Source organism: Haliaeetus albicilla, chromosome 9 (genome assembly GCF_947461875.1).
Source record: "Haliaeetus albicilla chromosome 9, bHalAlb1.1, whole genome shotgun sequence".
Lineage (NCBI taxonomy): Eukaryota > Metazoa > Chordata > Aves > Accipitriformes > Accipitridae > Haliaeetus > Haliaeetus albicilla.
The window spans coordinates 1,290,053-1,311,825 of NC_091491.1; the positions used below are offsets into that span (position 1 = coordinate 1,290,053).

The 21,773-nt window shown below is 37.7% G+C and overlaps 1 protein-coding gene across 5 annotated transcripts in view; it reads left to right on the top strand.

Annotated features, from left to right (window-relative positions):
* The window catches only part of NOS2 (nitric oxide synthase 2), a 38,844-nt gene that overhangs the window by 9,320 nt on the left and 7,751 nt on the right, over nt 1–21,773 (top strand). Inside the window, exons 2-20 of one of the 5 annotated variants that reach the window (XM_069790843.1) lie at nt 8,778–8,893; nt 9,006–9,085; nt 10,543–10,694; nt 11,835–11,931; nt 12,512–12,631; nt 12,722–12,870; nt 14,903–15,065; nt 15,516–15,607; nt 16,007–16,148; nt 16,564–16,703; nt 17,279–17,453; nt 18,212–18,313; nt 18,945–19,139; nt 19,476–19,558; nt 19,888–20,032; nt 20,288–20,392; nt 20,558–20,607; nt 20,703–20,877; nt 21,363–21,495. In XM_069790843.1, coding sequence (XP_069646944.1) covers nt 10,588–10,694; nt 11,835–11,931; nt 12,512–12,631; nt 12,722–12,870; nt 14,903–15,065; nt 15,516–15,607; nt 16,007–16,148; nt 16,564–16,703; nt 17,279–17,453; nt 18,212–18,313; nt 18,945–19,139; nt 19,476–19,558; nt 19,888–20,032; nt 20,288–20,392; nt 20,558–20,607; nt 20,703–20,877; nt 21,363–21,495 — 2,173 coding nt within the window. In that variant the 5' untranslated portion in view covers nt 8,778–8,893; nt 9,006–9,085; nt 10,543–10,587. Of the gene's footprint in view, nt 1–1,489; nt 8,894–9,005; nt 9,086–10,542; nt 10,695–11,834; nt 11,932–12,511; nt 12,632–12,721; nt 12,871–13,320; nt 13,431–14,902; nt 15,066–15,515; nt 15,608–16,006; nt 16,149–16,563; nt 16,704–17,278; nt 17,454–18,211; nt 18,314–18,944; nt 19,140–19,475; nt 19,559–19,887; nt 20,033–20,287; nt 20,393–20,557; nt 20,608–20,702; nt 20,878–21,362; nt 21,496–21,773 lie in introns of those variants that run through there. The other 4 variants (XM_069790844.1, XM_009918937.2, XM_069790845.1 and 1 more) reach the window with 4 other exon arrangements.

Here is a 21,773-nt window from a genome sequence, read left to right on the forward strand (position 1 = left end):
GAGGAGTTTGTGGAGGACTGTCTCCTGTGGGAGGGACCCCACGCTGGAGCAGGGGAAGAGTGTGATGAGTCCTGACCCTGAGGAGGATGAAGCGGCAGAAATAACGTGTGATGAACTGACTGTAAACCCTATTCCCCATCCCCTTGTGCCGCTGGGGGGGTTAGGTAGAGAATCCGGGAGTGAAGTTGTGCCTGGGAAGAAGTGAGGGGTGGAGGGAAGGTGTTCTGAGACTTGGTTTTATTTCTCATTACCCTACTCTGGTTGATTGGTAATAAATTGAGTTAATTTTCCCCAAGCTGAGTCTGTTTTGCCTGTGATGGTAATTGGCGAGTGATCTCTCCTGTCCTTATCTGGACCCACGAGCCCTTCGTTATATTTTCTCTTCCCTGTCTACCTGAGGAGGGGGGAGTGATAGAATGGCTTTGGTGGGCACCTGGTGTCAAGCCAGGGTCAACCCACTACATGTACTTTGCAAGTAGTCATTAAAAACAACTTAAGCAGTAAAAAGGCTCATGAAGACAAAGCAGAGCCATAAAATTTCCTGATAAAAGCCCTGTCTCTGTCCAGGAAACAATGGAAATCAGCTGAACATACTATGATTTTGTGTAGGCTAAGCTATGCTGACCAGAGTTTGATGCTTGAGTATGCAGTAAAAAGAAAACCGAGTAGGGAGTAGGTAAAGGCTGGTGTAAAGGAAAAGTTAGAGACTTATAGGTCAGCAATAAAGATAAGCACATGAGTTTTATTGAAATTATTCCAACAATGCTATATGTTTCAATAAAAAACAAAGGAACGGGCAGGGAAATCTTGTAGTTAGGGATTGCAAATTATTCTCCCTTTCTGGTGGAGAGATCTCATGTACTGTATTTAGCAGGTGAGAGACTGATGTGAAGGGAAATGAACTCATTAACTAGGTGTACTTCTCTTCCTGATAGTAGTGGGAGGGAACACTTTTTATTTACTAAAGGACTGAGGCAGGAAGGCTTCACTACTAATTCTAATTAGGAAAAAAGGGACAGATCCCACATGGACTAAAAAAATTAAATTTAGAAGCCATATAAAACACACCCATCTCCTTTTCCAAAACCAAATATACCAGTTTCTATCAAATTTTTCACACTGGCTCTTAGTGTAGTAAATATTGGTAAGTATATCAGGACCCAGAGAATCAAAGAAAATCTTTCATTCCAGAAAGTGGTAGAACAGATGAGGGTTTTTGGGGGTTTTTTTTTTGTTTTTTGGGTTTTTTTTTGTGTCATACAACTGACATATTTGAGATGCTAGCATAATGAATGCCTCTCTCTGCCAGGCTTTATATGGAATTATATCATTGTTCATGGTAGACTTTCACAAAAACTAAGAAATTTTTAAAACGCTTCCGATAAATTTAAGTCTTGCAAAACAGGTTGACCCAAAGAAGTATGCAAGGAGTGCTTTGCATTGCAGAGGCAATCTGTGAGGATGAATTGTTGACTACTAAAAAATTGGGCTGTGCAGAGCTGGCCTCAGATGTCTATTTCCACATCTGATGTTTTCCAGAATATTGCTTCGTTAGAGAAGGCTTATTTGTGGGCTTAGTTACAGTGCACAACCACAGTCAGAGTAGGTACAAAAGTTTGATCAGTAATGTGGTCATCAGAATGAGATTTATCATTTCTAGATGTGGGAGATGTTCCTGTGGCTATTTCCTTCTTGATCTATCCATGCATTTAATGCCTTTTCTTATCAAACAGATAAGCAGGCTGGGACAGTATTGACATAGAAATATTAGGCAGTTTTTGTGAAAAGTTCCTTGCTGGTTGTTTAGAAGGAATCAATTATAGAAAAATTCTAGGGAGTTGCATAAAGTATGACTTGATAGAAGGAAAGACGTGGTAAATATGCAGATCAGGTAGCTTGAAATAGTTTCTTTTTACTTGATTTGGACTGTTTAGTGGAGTCATTCTAAGATTTTTGGAGCAAATGAGCAAGATGCCCGATGATTCTTTCTCAATGTTAAGTGGATCAACTGCTCCAGCAGTTGCAACTGCTGCAAACATTGTAAAGAGTTCAGCAGTTTTGATAATGTTTTGATAATGACTTAGTAATATCTTATGAATTCATTTTAGCATTCTTTAGCCAACCAACATCACAGACTCTTTATGAAAGGAAAATCTCACAATTGCTTCATAAAGCAAGCACATGGTTTAATGGCATAAATAAGGAAGCAGTGCACTTTCAGAAGACAAAATTATTTATGAATATGCTCTTATTTTTTCTTGATTTCATCCCCTTCAAATTCAGCTTCGTGATTGTCCCTCAGTGGGGAAATACAGAACTGGATGATGATCCTTCTCTGGATATCACAATTGGTCCATGTTCTTCAGAGCCAGAATTTTCAGGCTGGGATACAGTAGTACAGCGAATGCAAACACTTGCTTTGGGAATGAAATTCAACCAATGTCTGAACTTGTGCCTAAGACCAATTTCCATTGGCCCAAGTCAAAGAAATTATGGTCAGCATCTTTTCAAAATGTGCACAGCAGCGCTCAGTATCAACATGCCAGTCAGGAAGGCACTCAAATATGGATATAAGTAGGGTGAGAGAAATTGAGAAGAATGAGAAATGCAGTCTCTGGGTCCAGTACAGGAGGACAAGGAAAATTTTACAGTTGTACACAGCAGAGGTTTTGTGGGAAAGGCTGACAGGAGGATTAGTGATGCTTTAGCAGAGAAAACATGCTTTCCAGTTGATCAGAGCTCCAGAGGTAAAGACCTCAGAACAGTCCCCAAAGGAAAGAGAAAAAGAAATTGCTGTGAACGTTGTCATTGCCTACGCTCACAGTGAGTCTACAGTAAACAAGGGAATGATAATGAAAAGATTGTGCTGTGAGGAAAAAAAAAAGGACTCGAAAGCATGTTTTCTGATTATTTCCTGATACGGGTAAGATCATTAATAATTTTCTAATGATTTATCTTCCTACTTCCTTAATCCAGGATGGAGCACTGTTGCTTCTGTTTGCATCTAAGGTTATCCTGAGTGTGTATTACTTGTTTTAGTATTAAGCAAAAAAGTGATTTTCATTATTTTAATATTATGCCTATGTGCTTCCAAACAGAATATGGCAGAAATAGACTGCATTAAGTGTAAACTTCAGGCTCTGGGTATGTTGGTGGACTTCCCAATAGACTCAATAATAACCTTTTTCAGAGTTCATTAAACTCTGAAGAAAGAGTCTCTCTTCACATCTCATGCAAAGCATGGACTGTATTTTGTAATTACACTTGAGTCTAATGTAAACATGTGAAATCAGTCGTTTAGAAGAAAGTTACGTAAAAGGTAAGTAAGAAACAAAAACCCCCACATTTCAGAAATCAGTGGTAGAACACTGGATTAATAGCCCTTATCATTGCCCAGACTGACTTTAAACATTTATTTGGTGTGAATTGCAGGTAAGTTTTCAAGTCCTGTTAAGCTGAAGAATGTGATCCACCCTCCATGATAACAGAGACTTAGAACTCTACTCAAGGAGTTTGTAGAGTGGCTAAATCAACCTCCAGAACTATAGCATTCTCTGTTCAACTTTGCAGTTTTTGGAGCAGCTTCTATGGAAGTATATTGTTTCAATGATATTTCTAGCATATTCCTGTGAGAAATAATATAACTGGCTGTATGTTCCTTCACACTGTGGTTAGGGACTGTGCTGAGAGATCAAAATTTTGTATGTGTTTTAGCAATATCTTAATATCTTTGGATGAAAAACAGCACAGAAATACAGGATGCAGTTTTACCCTATAAAAATAGTCCTTGTGATTTCTTAGGCTGAATTTTAGCTTCTCTTCCCTTTTGTTTAAGGTATTCTTAACTTTCTGAACTTAAGTTACTTTCATACTTCAATATTCTGTTCTTCATTTCAGCCCAGAAATTTATGGTTTGTTTTTTGAAAACCAGTATTTAAATCTCTTGTATTATCTGACCTGGATTAGAAATTTCTGTATCCTACTGACATCAACTAGTGTTCTGTTACTTAAATTGAAGTTTCTTCCTCAGACCATGCTTTTACTAAATGAGAACATGTTTGCAATTCTGTAGTTCTTTGTTATTTCTCAAGCAAAAAAATCTTTTGGCACATGGTCATTTTCAGGTCATCTTTCTTTACGTTCTGCTGTGACAAGCACGAATTGCAGGATCAGAGATAACAAACACTGTTCTATACGTTTTCCCTATCCACATGCTAGCTTTTCCTTATGTTCCAGACAGTGACATCTTCAATAGGCTAAATGTAATGAAATTATGTCAAGGTATGTAGGGCACACAGTCCAGTACGCATGCAGCCCAGCAGACAGCCACATGCAGGGCACCAGTTTTTATGCCCAATCAACTGCCAATTGCTATTTTACTTTTTTGCTTTAATCTGTTAGTAGCTAGTCTTTACTGCTGCAGCTGTGGCTGAGGATCCTGTGGTGGGTCAGTATGTTTCAGAAGTAACTTCTGTGCAAGACAACGTGCGTCCAGGCACAGATAAATCCGGTTATTGGTTGTCTGATTGCTTTGTCCCTCCTCCACTTCCTTGTCGATGTTTGTAATATGCACACATGGGAATTTTGAAAGGGTGGCTGATGAGGGAATTTTGTTATTACTGCATTTCTGAATTTGGCTGAACTCTTACAACTAGCAGACAGGAAGGGATGGGTTTACTGGCACAGCAGTATGAATTTAACACTGCTTAACTTTCATTTTCGCCTTCAGTTATTCACATTATGAAATTTTCCACTCTGCCCTGTCATCACTTGACGTGCAATCTTACACTGCCTAGATCGGGACGTGGCAAAAGAAACATTACGCTTTTCACCCTAAACTGCTGCTTTTAATATAGCTTAAATCTGCAGAAACTAAAAAGGAGTCCAGCAAGCACTGAAAAATAAGACCAACAGAAGTGGCTCACCTATAACCTTTAAAAAGTTCTTATCATGTATCTCCTGGATCCCTCACAACCCATGTGTCACAGACTTTCTCTTCTATTTCTGGTACGTTTGGTATTTAGTGTAGTCTCACTATTTAGTGTAAGACTTGTACATACTATCCCAGGGTGATATGTGGCACCCAGTCTGTGATACAAACCCTCACCATTGTCATTATTTATGTATTTATTTACCTCTGAGTTGAAAAAGTACAGAGAGGCTTTCCTATGGCTCAGTGCCCCATCGCACTCGGCATTGGATACAGCACAAGCAAAGAGACAATACTTGTCTTAAAATAACTTAAGTGTGTAATACACACTAAAGTGTTGCCAGGGAAATTATGTCTTTTCTACATTTAAGTAATAGCAAGCTGAAAAACATGAATGGAGTCTCATAGTTAGAGAAGACAGCACTTCAGCCCAGAAAGGGAACAGAAGGTGAATGAATGTTCTTAATCGACCAAATGAGTTAAGTTCTTTGTACCACAAAGTGGTTGGTCACATGTGAAAGTAGTAGTGAGCATTTTACTGAAAAGCATGAGTCCCATTTCCAGGATGTAAATGGTCTTTTGTGATCTGACTTCGTCTTGACTGATTATCTTACTCTTTGGTGTCTCATCTCAGGTTACAAGGCAGCTTTTTTTGCTAAGTCCTGCCTGTCATACTGACTTGTTTTCTGGTGGTTCAAAAATATCTTAGTTACAGCTGATCTTGCTGATGGGGCAGGGAGATGGACCAGGTGTCATGTGGGGGTCCTTTCCAATCCTTTTTTAATGATTATGTGTTACTGGTATTTTAAGGACCAAATTTCCTTTTCAGCCAGTGAAGTTAATCAAACAGAGTAAAGCAGGAAACAGAGTATGTTTCCTCAGGAAAAGGAAATGCATAAAGAACAGAGCCACCAGTTTGTAAGTGCAAATAGAGTACTTCATCCTTATCACTGGAGGAACATATGAAGTCTTAATGAATCTTCTAAGATGCCAAGTGTTTATAGGTGACTGCAATATTATATTTCAAATCTGTGATGTCATATGCAACGTTTCTGAAAGATCATCATGGAGACATCTCAAATAGTTAGATTAGTTAGGAAAAAGGAGTTAGAAAAAAAAATCCCTAGTAACTTATGAAAATTTGGGACAATTGAACATCATCTCTTTAGGGTTACATGAATTTAGGAAAATCAGTCCTTGTTATCATCAGCTTCACCTCAGTGTAATACTTCTTTGAAGACTCAAGGTGTCCTGATCTCAGAGGAGCAACCTTACCAACAGAGCTTTTTTTAAAAATGTTTTTAAGAATATAACTTCTTGAGCTGATGCAGAATATTGTAGTCAGACAAAGAACATGACTTGATATGAATGAAATAGCAGAAAGCTTATTGTTGAGGCTACAGGCCGTCACATTTTCAGAAACAAAACAAAATTTAACTCAAAATGACAGCATGGTCAGAATGCCATTGAATAGGTCAAACATTCTGCTCTAAAAGGGCACCTCTTTCATCAAAGTTAATGCAAGAAAAGCAACTAGTTCTTGCATTTTGATATGGCAGAGGCAGAAGTGATTGTGCAAAAATAGGAAATCTGTGTAGAATTGGTTTTCTGAGGGAAGAACTTTCCAAGCAGTGTAGAATATTTGTAGAAGGAGTGCACCGTGAGCTTGTTTAGTTAATCTCTGACTCCACCTAAGAAATGAATGGTGCTCTCTTGTTCTTATTATACGGAGGGAATTTTATTATTGATTTCGGGAAGTAAAAGAGCAAGTCCTGTTTGAAAAACTGGAGTGATTAAGCAGTTCCCTGAATGGCTGTGCCTCAGCCAATCCTTTAAACAATTCTCATGAAGAAAGATGTTTCTCCTTTTCTGGTCATTCCAAATCTGATTTTTCATATCCAATCCCTACATAGCCTTTCCTTGATTTTAGCAGTCTCCACACACAAGGAAATAAGGAGGCTGAATAATAAAAGCTTAGAAACCATGGGACATAATTGAATTCACTTAAATTTCTACTAAGATATGTTCTTTTTTACAGTACTAGACATTAAGATTCCCCATGTTCCATAGAAAAGAGAGGTCAGATTGAATAAGAAAGGGAAGGATGCAAATAGAATTTTTAAACCCCGACAAAACAGCAAATGCAAAGAAGAGTGTAACCTTGTTCTTTGAACTCTGAAGTTTCCTTTCAGTTCAAGCACCTTCATTTTGACCCTTGAGATACATAGAGTTGTATTCACATTCAAGCAATTACAACTGTCTATATGGTTTGTCATGAATCAGAAGCAAGGTAGAAATTTGTGGCATGGCATTGGGTCACACAGCTCACACATTATTTCTGCCTGCTGATTAGATGTCTGGAATATTTTAAACGAAGGGATGTCAAGTGATAATTCTCATGAGAGGAAGGCCACATAAAAAAAAAAAATATTCTGAGTGTGAACATCCACGAGCAGTGAATGCAAAGAAGCATGGGCTTGATACAGTCAAGCAGATGAATGTTCAAATGCAGAAAACTCAGGTCTATTTTTCAAGAGATTCATCTCTAGCAACCCTAGATGGGATATATACAGGTGTATTGATGCATGAAGACATGTATGCATAACTCTGTTTATCTCTAGGAGTGCTTTACACAAGCACTTAATGTTCATTTTTAAATGGAGAAACTAGACACAGGAAGAAGAAAATGCCTTGCCCAAGCTTGTCCAGTAAAAATGTGACAGATGAAAAGAGAATGTGTGTTTGTTTCTCTTGCAGCCTAATGCCTTACTTCTGTAGATCTTTGATCAGCACCTGTAAATCTTTCTCTAGTTATCATTGTAACAATTTTGGCTTTGTATTGGTCAGCGGATTTAAGAATTGTCTTTAACTTGAAAAGGTCTAAAGGGTTTCCTTAAAATAGTCATACATAACATCAATGAACAAATAACTCAGGCCAAAATCCTTGAGAGTGTACTAGCGTACCACAGCATTTCTGAGTCTGCAGTTGCCTGGCAGCACTTTGTGCTGCATGCCACTGTTGGCTCTGGAATTGCTTGTGGCTTTCAGACTGCAGGTAGAAACCTGGTTTTGTAATATGTGAACGTCCACATGATGTCTAAAATTGAAAATCAGCTCAATAATCCCATCTTCATCATCTAGCTGTCCTTCTGGTATTCACACATACAACATGGTGTGAATAGTTTATACTTCAAGGAGTTGCAGATTCCTTCCAGTTTTTCTAGTATGTTGGAAAAGCACAAAGGGACAAACCTCACAGGCAGCAACAGATGGAACAGGGGGCTCTGGAGAGGAAAAAATTCTATGAATAGTCTATTGAGAAAGATCCTTTAAAACTTGATCAAAAATAAGGAAGTAATATATTTATGTTAAACTTAAAATACCTGTCCTTAGTTATAATCACCTGTTTAAATGCTTTACTGGTCCATGTCCTAAAGCTCTGTGGTTCTGTAAAATCTCTCTTGAAGTTGCTTACTCTCTTCCTACAGCTGCTAGTTTAATGTATAGGAGAATGGCCGTCCCGTGACAAAATCTGTAAGAGTACTTTCAGGATTTTTTTGGTTTTTTAATTTTAACATTGTCTGCAAGGTTGCCAAAACTGTTCCACGTATACACTGTCCTTATTGCTGAGTGCATGTAGAAATCAAGGTTATAGCACGCTGCAGGAAGAAGGGGATGCCTGTAACATCAGGAACTAGTCACTGCTCTCCCTCCCATCATAGACATTATGTAATACTGGAGCTACACATCAGCTACACACCCTCAGTTCTGAAAGAAACGGGCGTTTGGGATTCCCCTTTTGTCCACTATCCATGTGTAACCTTACTCTGCTTACGTGGTCCTGGAGTATAAAAAGCTTTTGCCTCCCAGGAGAGATACAGACCAGGAGGGATTAAAGGAAAGAAACTTTGACAGAGAAGACTATCTCCTGGCAAGTTTGGAAAGATCGCTCACAAAAGCAAGGTAAGACAGCACTGTGTTTAAGTGTTCAGTTTGCCATTCATTTACTGCAGCTCGCAAGTGAAGTAATTATATGGCAAACTGTTTGGGTTTTCTTTTTTTTTTTCTGTATTAGAATTGTTGGAATCAGTCTCCTGCTCTATTTCCAAGCTGTCCTGCTGCTCTGAAAACTTCGCCCTTTCTGCTGATTTAAAGGTTTGTGCGTGTAACAGGTAATATTGTAAATGTTATTTAAAGAACGCTGTTGCAAAAAACATGAAAAGCAAGCAATTTCTTACTTTGAGTGCCAGTGAATGGAAAATGTCTTCTCTTTTTCTTTTTTCTTTTTTCTTTTTATTCTTCTTTTTATTTTTTAATTATTTTTATTTCTAGTCTTATTTTTATTTTTACTTTTATTTTTTCTTCCTGTTCTTCTTGTTCTTTTTGTGTATTGTTTTTCTGGGTTTTTTTTCTGGCTTGTTTTTTGTTTTCTTTACATTTTTTTATTTTTTCCTTTTTTACTCTTTTTCTTTCTCTTTTTTCTTTTCTTTTTCTTTCTTTCTCACTTTCTTCCTTTCTTTTGTTTCTTACTTTCTCCCTATCCTTTCGTTCTCTTTTTCCCCTGTGTTTTACAAAAATGTATAGGCACACTGCAGCATTTTTTTTATTGCAGAATAGTAATTTAGATTTGTTTCTATTTTGTAACTGTAGAGAAATGCTTATTACACACTGTTTCTTTTCTCTGGAGTAACGAACAAGTCCTAACACCTTACAGTTTCTGCACAGATAGTTGCATGCATTTCTTTTCTTGTGTGATTTTACAGCAGACAGCATCTTGGGAGTCCAGCACTGTAAATTTTACTTTTGCTAAAGAAGCAATATAAATAACAAAATAAAACATAATTTACATCAGAAATATGTGACAATGTATATTTTCTTTATCTTTTAATTTTTTTGAAACATCTGTTTTTGATTTCTGTTATGAACCAGATTCAAATGCTGAGGCTAATTCTGCTTTACCTAGCAATTTAATAGCCTGCTCTTTTTCTCCTGTCACACCTTCCATGGCACAAAAATCCATTTTAGGATCAGAAACTAGCAGAAAATGTATGTTCAAATGAATAGCATTAAACTTTGTACATTCTTATATATATGTTACATTCAAATATATGCTATGTATATATATCTTACAAAATACGGAATTCAGAATCTCAGAATTCCATTTGTCTCTGGCAGATGAATACACTGCAGACCAATTTTTTTTCATTACTACGTGAATAACACTGCAACATTTTACATCCCTTTCCCTAGCTAACATATAGTGATGTGAATTAACAGAACATTTAATAACACTTAACAAACTTTTGAGAAACACAGAACTTAAAAAAACAGACAAGTGTCGAGGCATGCTTTTCATAGAAGTAAAGCACACATCTGATTTTCTTAGATACTGATATTTGCTGGTTTATGCAACTGGGGGACATTTGAAATTCTCTGACAGAGAACTGTTAGTTTTAGTATCAATACTCTTTAAGACTCAAGTAATTTTCCTTTTTTAAAACAGGAAGTTAATTAGAACAGATCAGTTAGTCTGGTGAGTTTCTGAGCCCTTTTAAAGGGAGTTACCTTCTTAGTCAAAAGCTGACCTAACTGCTTTTTTTTTTCCTCCTCAGAAGTGTTCAGCACTGTGAACTAAAATCATAAATAAAGCATACAAAATGTTGTGCCCATGGCAGTTTGTATTCAAATCTCATGCTGCTAAGAACCAGTCCTCTGAAGAGAAGGATATCAATAATAACGTGGAGAAAAACAGGGAGATCCATGGGTAAGATCTTTGTCTTTTAATAGCTTCATAGTTTCTCTTTCATTTGAAAACAAAAGATATTAAGTGACATAGATTCTGGAGAAACCTGTAATGTGTTTCCAAAGCAGTAATATTAACTAAAGAACAGCTGTCCCTGGGGGTCACTGGGTGGTGGTGACTTGGTAAGGTACATTTAAGCTTTTGTGTCTAAGTTATACAATCATTGAGGAAAGAAATTATCTTGCTTTCTCTTTCATAGCTCTACATTGATTTGGTGTGTTATAATGGTTTCATGTATGCTAGGACTTAGGAGGCATGTGTATGCTATAAAAATTAGCAAAGTGATTATTAATGCTGTAATTAAGTTGGTAAAGTATGTGATGCAATTTATACAAGACACTGTATAAAATATATTGCACATGCATATTAAATTTCTCAGTTTTCAGGCTGTTACTTATTTCAGTTTTCTATTGCATACCATTCTTTCTCTGCCCATTCCCTACCCTTTCCTGTCATTGCTCAAAGTAGTTTATATTCAAATGTGAAGATACGTGAAGCTGACTAGTGGAGGTGGGTGATCACATATGCTCTGCTAGCTAAAACACATCGTTGCCCTCTCTAGACTAAGGGTTTTGTTTGGAGTTTGTAGTCTGGATGCCTCTCGGGTGTTTTAGAACATCCTCTGACACCTGATACCCAAATTAAAAGGTAGGAGTTCAGAAAGTAAGACTTAATGGAGAAAACAAAGGAAATTAATATTAAAGTTTGTTATTTGCTTAATAAGCTGGAGACTGGACCTAGCTGAAATTTTCACACATTTCCCTGAAGATTTCAACCTCTTTAATTCCACTGAGGATTTTCTGGCCAGATCATAATTGTACAGATGTCCTTTGTCTAGCTTACAGCAATGATACTCAACCCTTACCATTCCAGGCCATACCTGTTGTTTCCCTTCCCACATAGTGATCTGGAAAGGGTGAGTGTAGCTTTACTATTGACTTGAAGTCCACTCCACCCCTCACACTGCTGTGAATGGTTGGCTTATTGACTCAGTAGACATTTCAGAGACAGATCTGAGCATCTCCCTGCTGATGCTGCAGGTAAAACTAACAAAAACTAAGCACATTGCATTATACTGAATTGTCTTTCTCTCTTTTAAAGCTTAGAAAATGATGATGCCAAACTATATGACCTGAGCAAGAAGCGGATAGACATGCCACCTATCATAACTTCAGCGAAGGCCAGTGATGGGAGAGAGGTCTGTTTAATTGTTTGATACTAACAGTTCACACAGGTTGTGCTTACTGCTTAAAATTTCTCAAAGTTCTCACGTGAGGACTAACCGTGGTTGCATGAGGTTAGGACTGCTGTGAGATCTTTGGATGAAAAATCTTTTCTGAACAAAAAGGAGCTCTGGTAAGACTTAAGGAAAAGAGGTGACCCAGTGGGAATGGAGTGCCTGATTCCTTTATTCACCTTTGAAAACCCAGCTTTTAGTAACAAACGCGTCCCTTCTCCAAATTTGTCTGGTTCGCTGTTTTCCTGAGACTGTGACTATTACGTTAAGAGGCCTTATTGAAATTTAAGAGGTGTTTGCAGTAGTAGATATTGTTTGATTAGTAAAAAAATACTTTTTTGCATTTCATATCAAACTGTGGATTAGGTCAATAGTTTTGTACTCAAATGAATAAATACTCACGTTAGAGAAGATCACATTTATACCCAGTTTCTTGAATTTAATTTGTAGCATTTTAATGGTCAAATAAAATATAAAATGAAGGTTTAAAATATTTAGTAGGTCTGAAGACAGTATGTATTTTTATCTTTTCTCTGTCTAGAACCCTCTCCAAAATGGTATCAAAGCTTCAAACCAAATATCAAGTCCAAGACACGTAAAAATAAGGAACTTGGAAAATGGATCCAGCTTACTCGACACACTACACCTGACAGCAAAGGAGGTAAGATATGGAAACCTGAACAGTGATTTTTCATAACTTTGAAAAGACACAGAGTGCAGCATTATTTTTTGACATTTGATTGTTTTTCAGGTTATCAACTGCCGGACCAAAGCCTGCCAAGGGGCACTCATGACCCCAAAGGGCCTGGTGAGAGGTACTAGAGATGGGCCAGTTCCACCGGCAGAGCTTTTACCTCAGGCAGTAGACTTTATCAAGCAGTACTACAATTCATTTAAAGAGTAAGCCAACTTTACCTTCATTTTTGGTATAAAAGTCCTCTACCTGTCTGTGAGACTATAGGAGTGTTTGGTTTCTTCACAGCTATCGGTAACTATGCATAGCACACATTCAAAAAATAGATAAGGACTATTAGAAAAGGTAAATAAAACACTGCACTTCATATGCTGCCGATCCCAGGTCTTGTGAATACAGAAAGGGACTCTGTAGAGTGCATTCCTCAGCCCCATCCCTTCGGAGTGTGTTACATTATAGTATGTTTATAATAAGCAGCTTGGTTAGGACTCTCTTACAGAATGTTACTTTCTGTTTTCTTAACATTGGATGTTATGGGATTAGCTCCTACTCAAATCAGTCTTAGATGTGAATAATGTGGATAATACTTTTTGTTTGTGCTGTTCCAAGTATCTTTTCTCTGTGTTCTTTTGTTCTCTGTTTTGACTCTCAAGGCTTTAGCCAAAGATTGGAAGGCCAGTCTCTTGCTTCTCAACCTTGCTCTGTGCTATCATCCACATAAGCTTACTGAGCATGCTGAGAGGGATGCTCTAGCTTCAGAAAAGAGGTTTGTGTTTTCACAAAAATGGACATGGTGCAGAGACGTCTTGTTGCAGGAAAAGCTGGAACATCTGGTTGAGGTCCAAGAGTTTGCAGTGACAAAGTTTTCACATGACAAGCTTTCAAGTGACAATTCAGTGTTTGCTCATGCCATTATAAAACATCAGACTTTTCAAAGGGACTCAGCCACATAATGGCTACTTCTTTAGACACTTTGAACTCTTCTACAAAGCTTTCTTCCTGTATCTTTCTGAAAGTCCCTGTCTTACACACAGGCTGTACTGACTTGCCAGCATATTACATTTGCACATCTCTCTGTTTCTGCTCATGGCTATTTGATCACACTGATTTACACTATCTTACATGCTTGCCCTTGATCTTTCATCTTGTTGAAAATGTGAAAACTCTCAGACAGTGCAGGCTATTTTCATTCTATCTGTAAGCCAACAAAACAATTTTTGTCTGTGCTGTGATAAATATTTCCTAATATTTTGACTTCATTCTCTGTTATCAAGCTAAAGAATTTTAGAGTTGGTTTCCCTGACAAAGGAATTGCTCAGCACTTCCTTTTAGGAATGAAAATCCTACTTACTTTGCTCAGAATAGCTGTGTCCCTGTGAAAATAATAGAGCTTTGAGAGGACAGTCACTGTAATCCTACTTCTGGGCTGAAGCTAGCATGTTCTCTACTTTCCATTTACTTGTGATTTGACAATTTTTTCCAAACTAATCTAGAAAATCCAAATTTAAACTGAAAATTTATGCAGAAAAGCTTGTGATCAATCCATGTATGTGTTGGGTGGTGAAAGGATGGTGTTGCTACTTAAATTTCTAGTGTGTTAGTTTCTTCCTTAGGCTAGTAAGCTCTGTCATTTGCACTCAATAAAGACAGTTCCTAAATTCTGAAGCCAGGAAAAATTCTCCTCAGTAGTATTCAGGGTCCTATGTACTTAACACATCCCTTTGCCTAGAATACCCCCTGCTTTTTGATAAAAATCTTGGACCTTAGACTGCTGCAATGGATAACAGCTATGCTTTGGGGACAAAAGTGTGCTGCAGTAGAGGGGAGGTGGGGAGCAGATGATGGTGACTTCTCACAGCTGAAGCACAGTGAAATTGCTGACTTCATGAGGTGATGGATGGTTTCATGAAGGATAGAGTATTTTATGTTGACCTGTTTCACATCCACGGAGTGTAGATGTTTAACAGGGACACGTTTCTTGTGTTTATCCAAACTTGCCATATCTCAGCCTATATAGATGCTAATCCCCTCCCTGGAAATCTATCTGCATCCTGGCAGATAAAATCAGCGATGTAAGTAGAAGTCTTCTCGTGCAAAAGGATGCTCAAAAGCTTTATGGCTTCAGCAATGCCTGTGCTCTTCTTGACCCAGAATATAAGAAGAATGTCTGCAATTTAAATCAGTTCTAAGTAATTAAATTCTCATTGTTTCTTTCCATGTCTGTTTCCTGTTCAAAAGGCCAAAAATAGAAGAACACCTGGTCCGACTGGAAACAGTGACCAAGGAGATAGAAACAACAGGAACCTACCATCTGACAAAAGATGAACTGGTCTTTGCTGCCAAACAGGCCTGGAGGAATGCACCTAGGTGTATCGGGAGAATCCAGTGGTCCAATCTACAGGTAACCTACGAGTCTAGAAATTATGGGCCAAAGTCATCTGCTGTAAATCAGAAGAATGTCCTTTACTTTGGTAAAATATGCCAGTTGCTTCAGCTGAGGGCTACTCCCTCCTGTACATATCATAAGATCAACGTGGGGTTTTTTTGTAGTTCTCTGCTTCATAGTTGAATGAAAACATATGTAGAAGTGCTAGCATAGGAACCAGCTATGTTGTGGAACCAGGTGCATGTCTTGGTCCTTGGAGGATTGTTACGTGTAAAAAGGATGCATATAAGAACAATAAAAATGAACCTTTCCTGGTGGAGCTACAGTTAAATTGAGAAATACTGATTTTTCATTTCACTTTTTTCCTTAATCTTTCCTTTCTGTAAATGCATAAGAAAAATAATGAGCTTACATTACTGTTTCAAAATCAGTTTTTTTTCTTATGTCTCTTTTGGAAACGTATAGGTATTTGATGCACGTGATTGTAAAACAGCGAAGGAAATGTTTGAGCATATCTGTCGTCATATTCAGTATGCCACAAACAATGGAAATATAAGGTAAGTCTCTCTAATTTTAATTTTAAACAACAAAAATCACATCCAGATCTGAATTCAAAACTCTACGTAAGACCTGAAATGGTCTATCTAAATATTTTGACAACTTGTCTCTGCTCTTAATTCTCCTGGTACTTATATGTTCGTCTTGCATACCATCAACTATTTTGAGATTTTGTAACTTTCATGGCTGATGTTGCAAAATCTTTTGTAATTCCTGGGGAAAAGAGATGATTTGGAGATTCAGGGAGGTGGGTAGAGAGGATGAATGATTTTATTTCTACTGATGTTTATTTTAGAAATATAAAATAATTGCTGTTGGTAACAATTTATGTCTTAATAATTAGAATGCATTTGATGTCGTGCTGTGGTGTAATGCGATTTGATTGTCTCTCTGGGCAGATCAGCCATCACTATCTTCCCTCAGAGGACTGATGGGAAACATGATTTTCGTGTTTGGAACAGCCAGCTCATCCGATATGCTGGATATCAAATGCCAGATGGGTCTATTGTAGGAGACCCTGCCAGTGTGGAGTTCACACAGGTACGGTTCTAAATACAGAATCACAAATGCTTTCCATCTTGTTGAACCCATCTGTCTTTTTTTCTTTTTTTTTTTCTTGCATGTTTATGCAGATTGGGAGGGAAGTGTGGTGGTAAGGAGTGAATGGGATGTTCTGCCCCACAGGTTCTAGGTGCGGGCTGGAGCAATAATTTCTTACAATCCTGATATAAAAATACTCCCCTCCACCTCAGAACAGGGTGAGCTAATGCTCCTCTTAAGTCAGAGACACAATCAGTACTTGAACAACATGTCTCAACATTGTTTGAATGGGAAAGATAACCTTTATCACTTAAAAATTACCTCCGTAGGTTTTAGAGGGTTAACATTTTTTCATCTTCAAATCTGGGGCAGGGGAACCTAAAAAAACCCCAAAACGTACTTTCTTTATTTACAGTTGTGCATTGAGCTTGGGTGGAAGCCGAAATATGGCCGCTTTGATGTAGTTCCACTTGTTCTCCAAGCAAACGGCCAAGACCCAGAAATATTTGAATTCCCGCCAGAAATTGTCCTTGAAGTGCCAATGGAGCATCCAAAGTAAGTACACAAGGTTTAGATAATTGCATTTTTGCTTCTGCCTCACCTTGGCAGGTTATTAGCCTGTGCCTGTGGCAGTCATTTTATGAGTTCTTTGTTGGGATGAAATTATGGTAAATTGATCTGAAAGATAAAATGCCTCTTAGAACAATAAAATTATATTTAAATTAAGGAAGCCAACAGCAATTTTGTTGGAAATCTTTTTTCCCCAATCTACATTTCAATTGTATTCAGAATTTTAAAAATCATCATTTCTTATGCCAGTGTAATACACATGTAAAATATGGCTGTGCTCATAACAACATGTTTATTGCCTTCCTTTCTTGTTTTTTCTTCCTGTTTGCTTTGGGTCTGGCCTGCAGTTTGCAGAACTCTCTAATACTGTTCTGCAGTTTCTTTAGAGGCAATTCCAAGTTACCACATTGTAAATGAAAACTGCTATGAGCTTTTGCAGACTGTGCTTCATGGGTCATTTCTCCTAGAGTTAGTGCTCTTTATCTTCCTGGATTTTTCTGGTTATCACCTAAAGGAGGGAAAGAGACATAATGTAATAAATCAAAATGCTTGTTTAACAGGTATGAATGGTTTAAGGACTTAGATCTGAAGTGGTATGCGCTGCCTGCTGTTGCCAACATGCTTCTTGAGGTGGGAGGCCTGGAATTTACTGGGTGTCCTTTCAACGGCTGGTACCTGGGGACAGAGATAGGAGTGCGAGACTTCTGTGATGTACAGCGATACAACATCCTGAAGGTAATCTTCTGAAGTAGAGTTGTGTTGATCTGAGAAGGGAATGAACTTGGTGGATGGAACTTTTTGAAAAAGAGATGCTGTCAGTCTTTGCTGAGATGGGTGTTGTATTTACATTACACTAACGCTTCAGCACTAATCTGACACATTATCCTGACTATTGTGGGTCATCTTGAATTTCTGCCAAGATTATGACTGCCAGATTGTAAGACTGTTTTTACAGTGTTCTGACAGTATCAGTTCCAAATACCCGGATAGAATCGTGAAACTGAGCTGTGAAAAAAAAAAAATTAAAAAATGCTGTCTAAAGGGAATTCTTCCTCAATTTTACCCTGAGTCCTGCTGATTGAGGACTTTTGGTCTCTGTACATTTCTCAGAGGTATATTTATGTCAGTTCCAGTCTGCTGTTGACAAAGCAATGGAGTCCTGGTGGTTAGCTTCAGGTCTTAGTCACCTCATTAGCACAAATGAATAGTGATGACTTATAACCAGATACTGCTACTTTTAAAACCATTTAGTCCAGGAGAGAACCATTCCCTGCTTTACCAAACTGGAATAGCCTCAAGAACCAGAACTCCGTAACTCAAGTTTACCTCTAACCTCAAGTGTTTCTGGTGCCATCTCTTTCCCCAACATAAGACTGACTTCCCCCTTCCACAGTACTTTTACCTGCATATTAATGTGATGAGGTGGACAAATCATGAGGTGTAAGTCCCACATAGTAAATTTGCTTTTCCCTTTTCTCTCTCTTCACATGCAGGAGGTAGGAAGAAGAATGGGACTGGAAACAAACAAACTTTCATCATTGTGGAAAGACCGAGCTGTTGTAGAGATAAATGTGGCTGTGCTTTACAGCTTCCAAGTAAGTCAACGAGTGGTACCTGGAGAGACACTGAATACTGTGTTCACTTCTAACAGCTTTAAACAAATATAGTGCCAGTTGACCAATGCTCAGTGGAGGTTATCAATGGGATTCCAATAGAGTTATTCTTGATTTACACCTGGGAGACTAGAGGAATCCATATTTCCTGTTGTTGCTAGAAAAAAAATCTCAGGTTAAGGCAGAAAGGAGTGAAAAAGAAAAGGAAGTTAAGGGCAACATTGTTCATCCTTTTAGCACGTGTGTCTATGTGTCAAAATCTATGTAAAGCCATTGGATTATATATTTTATTTACAGTTACAGTTTATTTAACATACCATAACAGTACGAAAGGTAAAAATGGTCAGTGGCTTTTGAGCATGCACTCCCAGTGCTGGAGAGGTAAAATGCTGATGTTAAAAAAAAAAAAAAAAAAAAAAAAGACGTAAGAGTCCTTAATCAAAGGTCCACCTCAATCTGTATATATGTAATGGTTACTGATAGTAATTATTTCCCAGCACTGTATAAAGTCCTTGAAATATTGACCAAAGCAAAAGGATTACTTTAACTACATCAGGAAGAAGAGCAGAATGGGCTTTTTTAATGTATGTCTTTCTTTTTGCAATTATTCTAGAAACAAAATGTGACTATCATGGATCACCACTCAGCTGCTGAGTCCTTCATGAAATACATGCAGAATGAGTACCGTGTACGAGGAGGCTGCCCAGCTGACTGGGTGTGGATTGTACCTCCTATGTCAGGGAGCATAACTCCTGTGTTCCACCAGGAGATGTTGAACTATGTCCTCACTCCCTTCTATTACTACCAGGTACACATTAGCCAAAAAAATATGATTCTAGTAGACAACTTCAGCAGTGCAGATAATAGTATGGGGTCTGAAGAAGTCTGAATGAACATGGAAGTTCACTAGAGAGATTCATGAATATCAGGCAATATCTATTGTACTGTGGAAGGTTATGTTAGTTCTGTTGAATTCTCAAGCTGTAAGTAAAATGCAATTTAATGCTACAGAGACTGATCCGATATTTGCACACAGAGGATTGTATGTACAGATTCTATTTAATTTGGCTGTTTCAAAGATATACAAATTGTGTATTTATTATTTTACATTTCTTACCTGAAGATTAACTTTTTTTTTTAAAAGGTGGATGCATGGAAAACACATGTCTGGCATGATGAGACACGGAGGCCAAAGAAAAAAGAAATAAAGTTTAGCATCTTGGCAAAGTAAGTTGTTCAAATAAGAGTCTTCACGCTTTTGTCCAACTATTCTGTTCTTGTGATGTTTCTGTTCCACTGTTGTTTTTTTTAATAATTATTACAGTAGGGACCACTTGAATTGTTTGAATCATAGACTTACCTGTCCACAGTTAGGTAATATCCATATCTAAGATTCTTATTCAGGGTTATCTATAGTGTATTGCTTCTGAACAATCTTCCAAGGAAAAACCATGCTCAAGATCAGTCTTTCCTAGCTTGTTTGTGAATCAATCTGAATTACTGTGTAGCTATATTAAAAATTATATGTGATTTTTATTTTTTTTTTTCCTCCCCAGGGCTGTACTCTTTGCATCTTCGCTCATGCGACAAACAATGGCAACCAGGTCCAAGGTCACTGTAATCTATGCAACAGAGACTGGGAAATCTGAAACACTAGCCAACAATCTGTGCACTTTGTTCAACTGTGCCTTCAACACTAAGGTAAGAAAGTATAAATCATCCACACTAAATGGAGAAAGAAGTTTGGCTAGTTTTATAAGCTTCTGCAAGCTTTTTCATTCTCTAAACCTGTGTTTTGAACGTTCAGTAAATATAAGTTGGACTAGAACTTTGATTTTGTATTCATTTAGCATAATGCCTTGTAAATTTGGTCAATGGTCATCTGACAATCACAGAGATATCTAATGCTAGTTCTTATGTCTGCTAGCAATTTCTCATGAGCTTTATACCTTCCAGATTCTATGCATGGATGAGTACAACATTTGTGACCTGGAAAAAGAAACACTTCTTTTAGTGGTTACTAGCACTTTTGGAAATGGAGATTCTCCAAATAACGGAAAGGTAATATTCACCTCAGAAGTATATATGAGGCTCAACTCAAAGACTGAGGCCAAAGACAACCCTCTCATTTGTCCCATGTACTTGAGTAAGATATGTATCAGGGTCTCACTTTTGTTTTAACTCAGGGTATTTTTCTAACCTGAAGTATTATGAATTTTTATACAGACCTTGAAGAACTCCTTGCTCACCCTGAAATTGCTGAGAAAAAAAATTAGGTAAAAATACTTTGTTGTTTGGTTTGCATGGGATTGAGTCCTTTTGCATTTCATTTAGTATAACATAGTGATCTTATTTTTATCTCCTTCTGCAGATATGCTGTGTTTGGTTTGGGGTCCAGCATGTATCCAGAGTTCTGTGCCTTTGCTCATGCCATTGACCAAAAACTTGCCCAACTAGGGGCTTCTCAGCTCACTCCAATAGGTGAAGGAGATGAACTCAATGGGCAAGAAGAAGCCTTTCGCACATGGGCAGTCAGTGCGTTCAAGGTGACTATGTAAATAGCTCATATTTTAGTTCGTTCATTCATTCATTTTATTTCAGTATTCACTAGCATCCCATAAAAATGGGGGGAAATGAAGGAAAGCAAACATCTGGATTTATATCTGAATTTTGAGCTCCCCTCTTTTCTACTGCTTGCCTAAGTTGAAGAGGGAATTGGGTCCCTTTTCTCATATTTTTTTAATATTCACATAAAGTTCCATGAAACCTTTTGTATAATGGAGTGGTCGGTATGAGCAAGGGTGGCAGCATCAAACATCAGAATTTTTTGAAGTAGATCAGTTTTTTAGCTATACTGGTATAGAAGTGGAGCCTTACTGAACTCACTGAACCCCTATAACATAACTAAACTCAACAGAATCAATTAAAAATAGCAATCTGTGAAATTGATATCTCCTCATTAGGATTACGACAACGCTAAGAATTTCATTTTTTTTAATAATGAATAGCCTTATTTTTTTCTTTTTTCTAGACTGCCTGTGACATTTTTAACATCCGTGGGAAAAACAGTATTCAGTTGCCTAAGGTATATACCTCTGATGAAAGCTGGGATCCTAAGAATTACAGGATAGTGCATGACTCTCAAACCATGAACTTGGCTAAAGGTATGACCTCCCACCTTCCACTTCCTCTGTCCATTTTGCTTCAGATAGGTCTGAACTATAAAGGTTTTTCTAGAAGTTATATTAGTCCTGCTAGATGATAGGATGCATATAATGAAGTACAGTGGTCAGAGACAAAAAGACATTGGTTTACGTAGCATAAGTCATTGTCTTTTCCAGTGCAATAACATCAGAACAGCAGAACTAGCATACGTTTTGACAGCCCCAGAAGAACAAAAGCTGAGATGAACTATTTTTAGTCACGGAAGGCATGCATATAG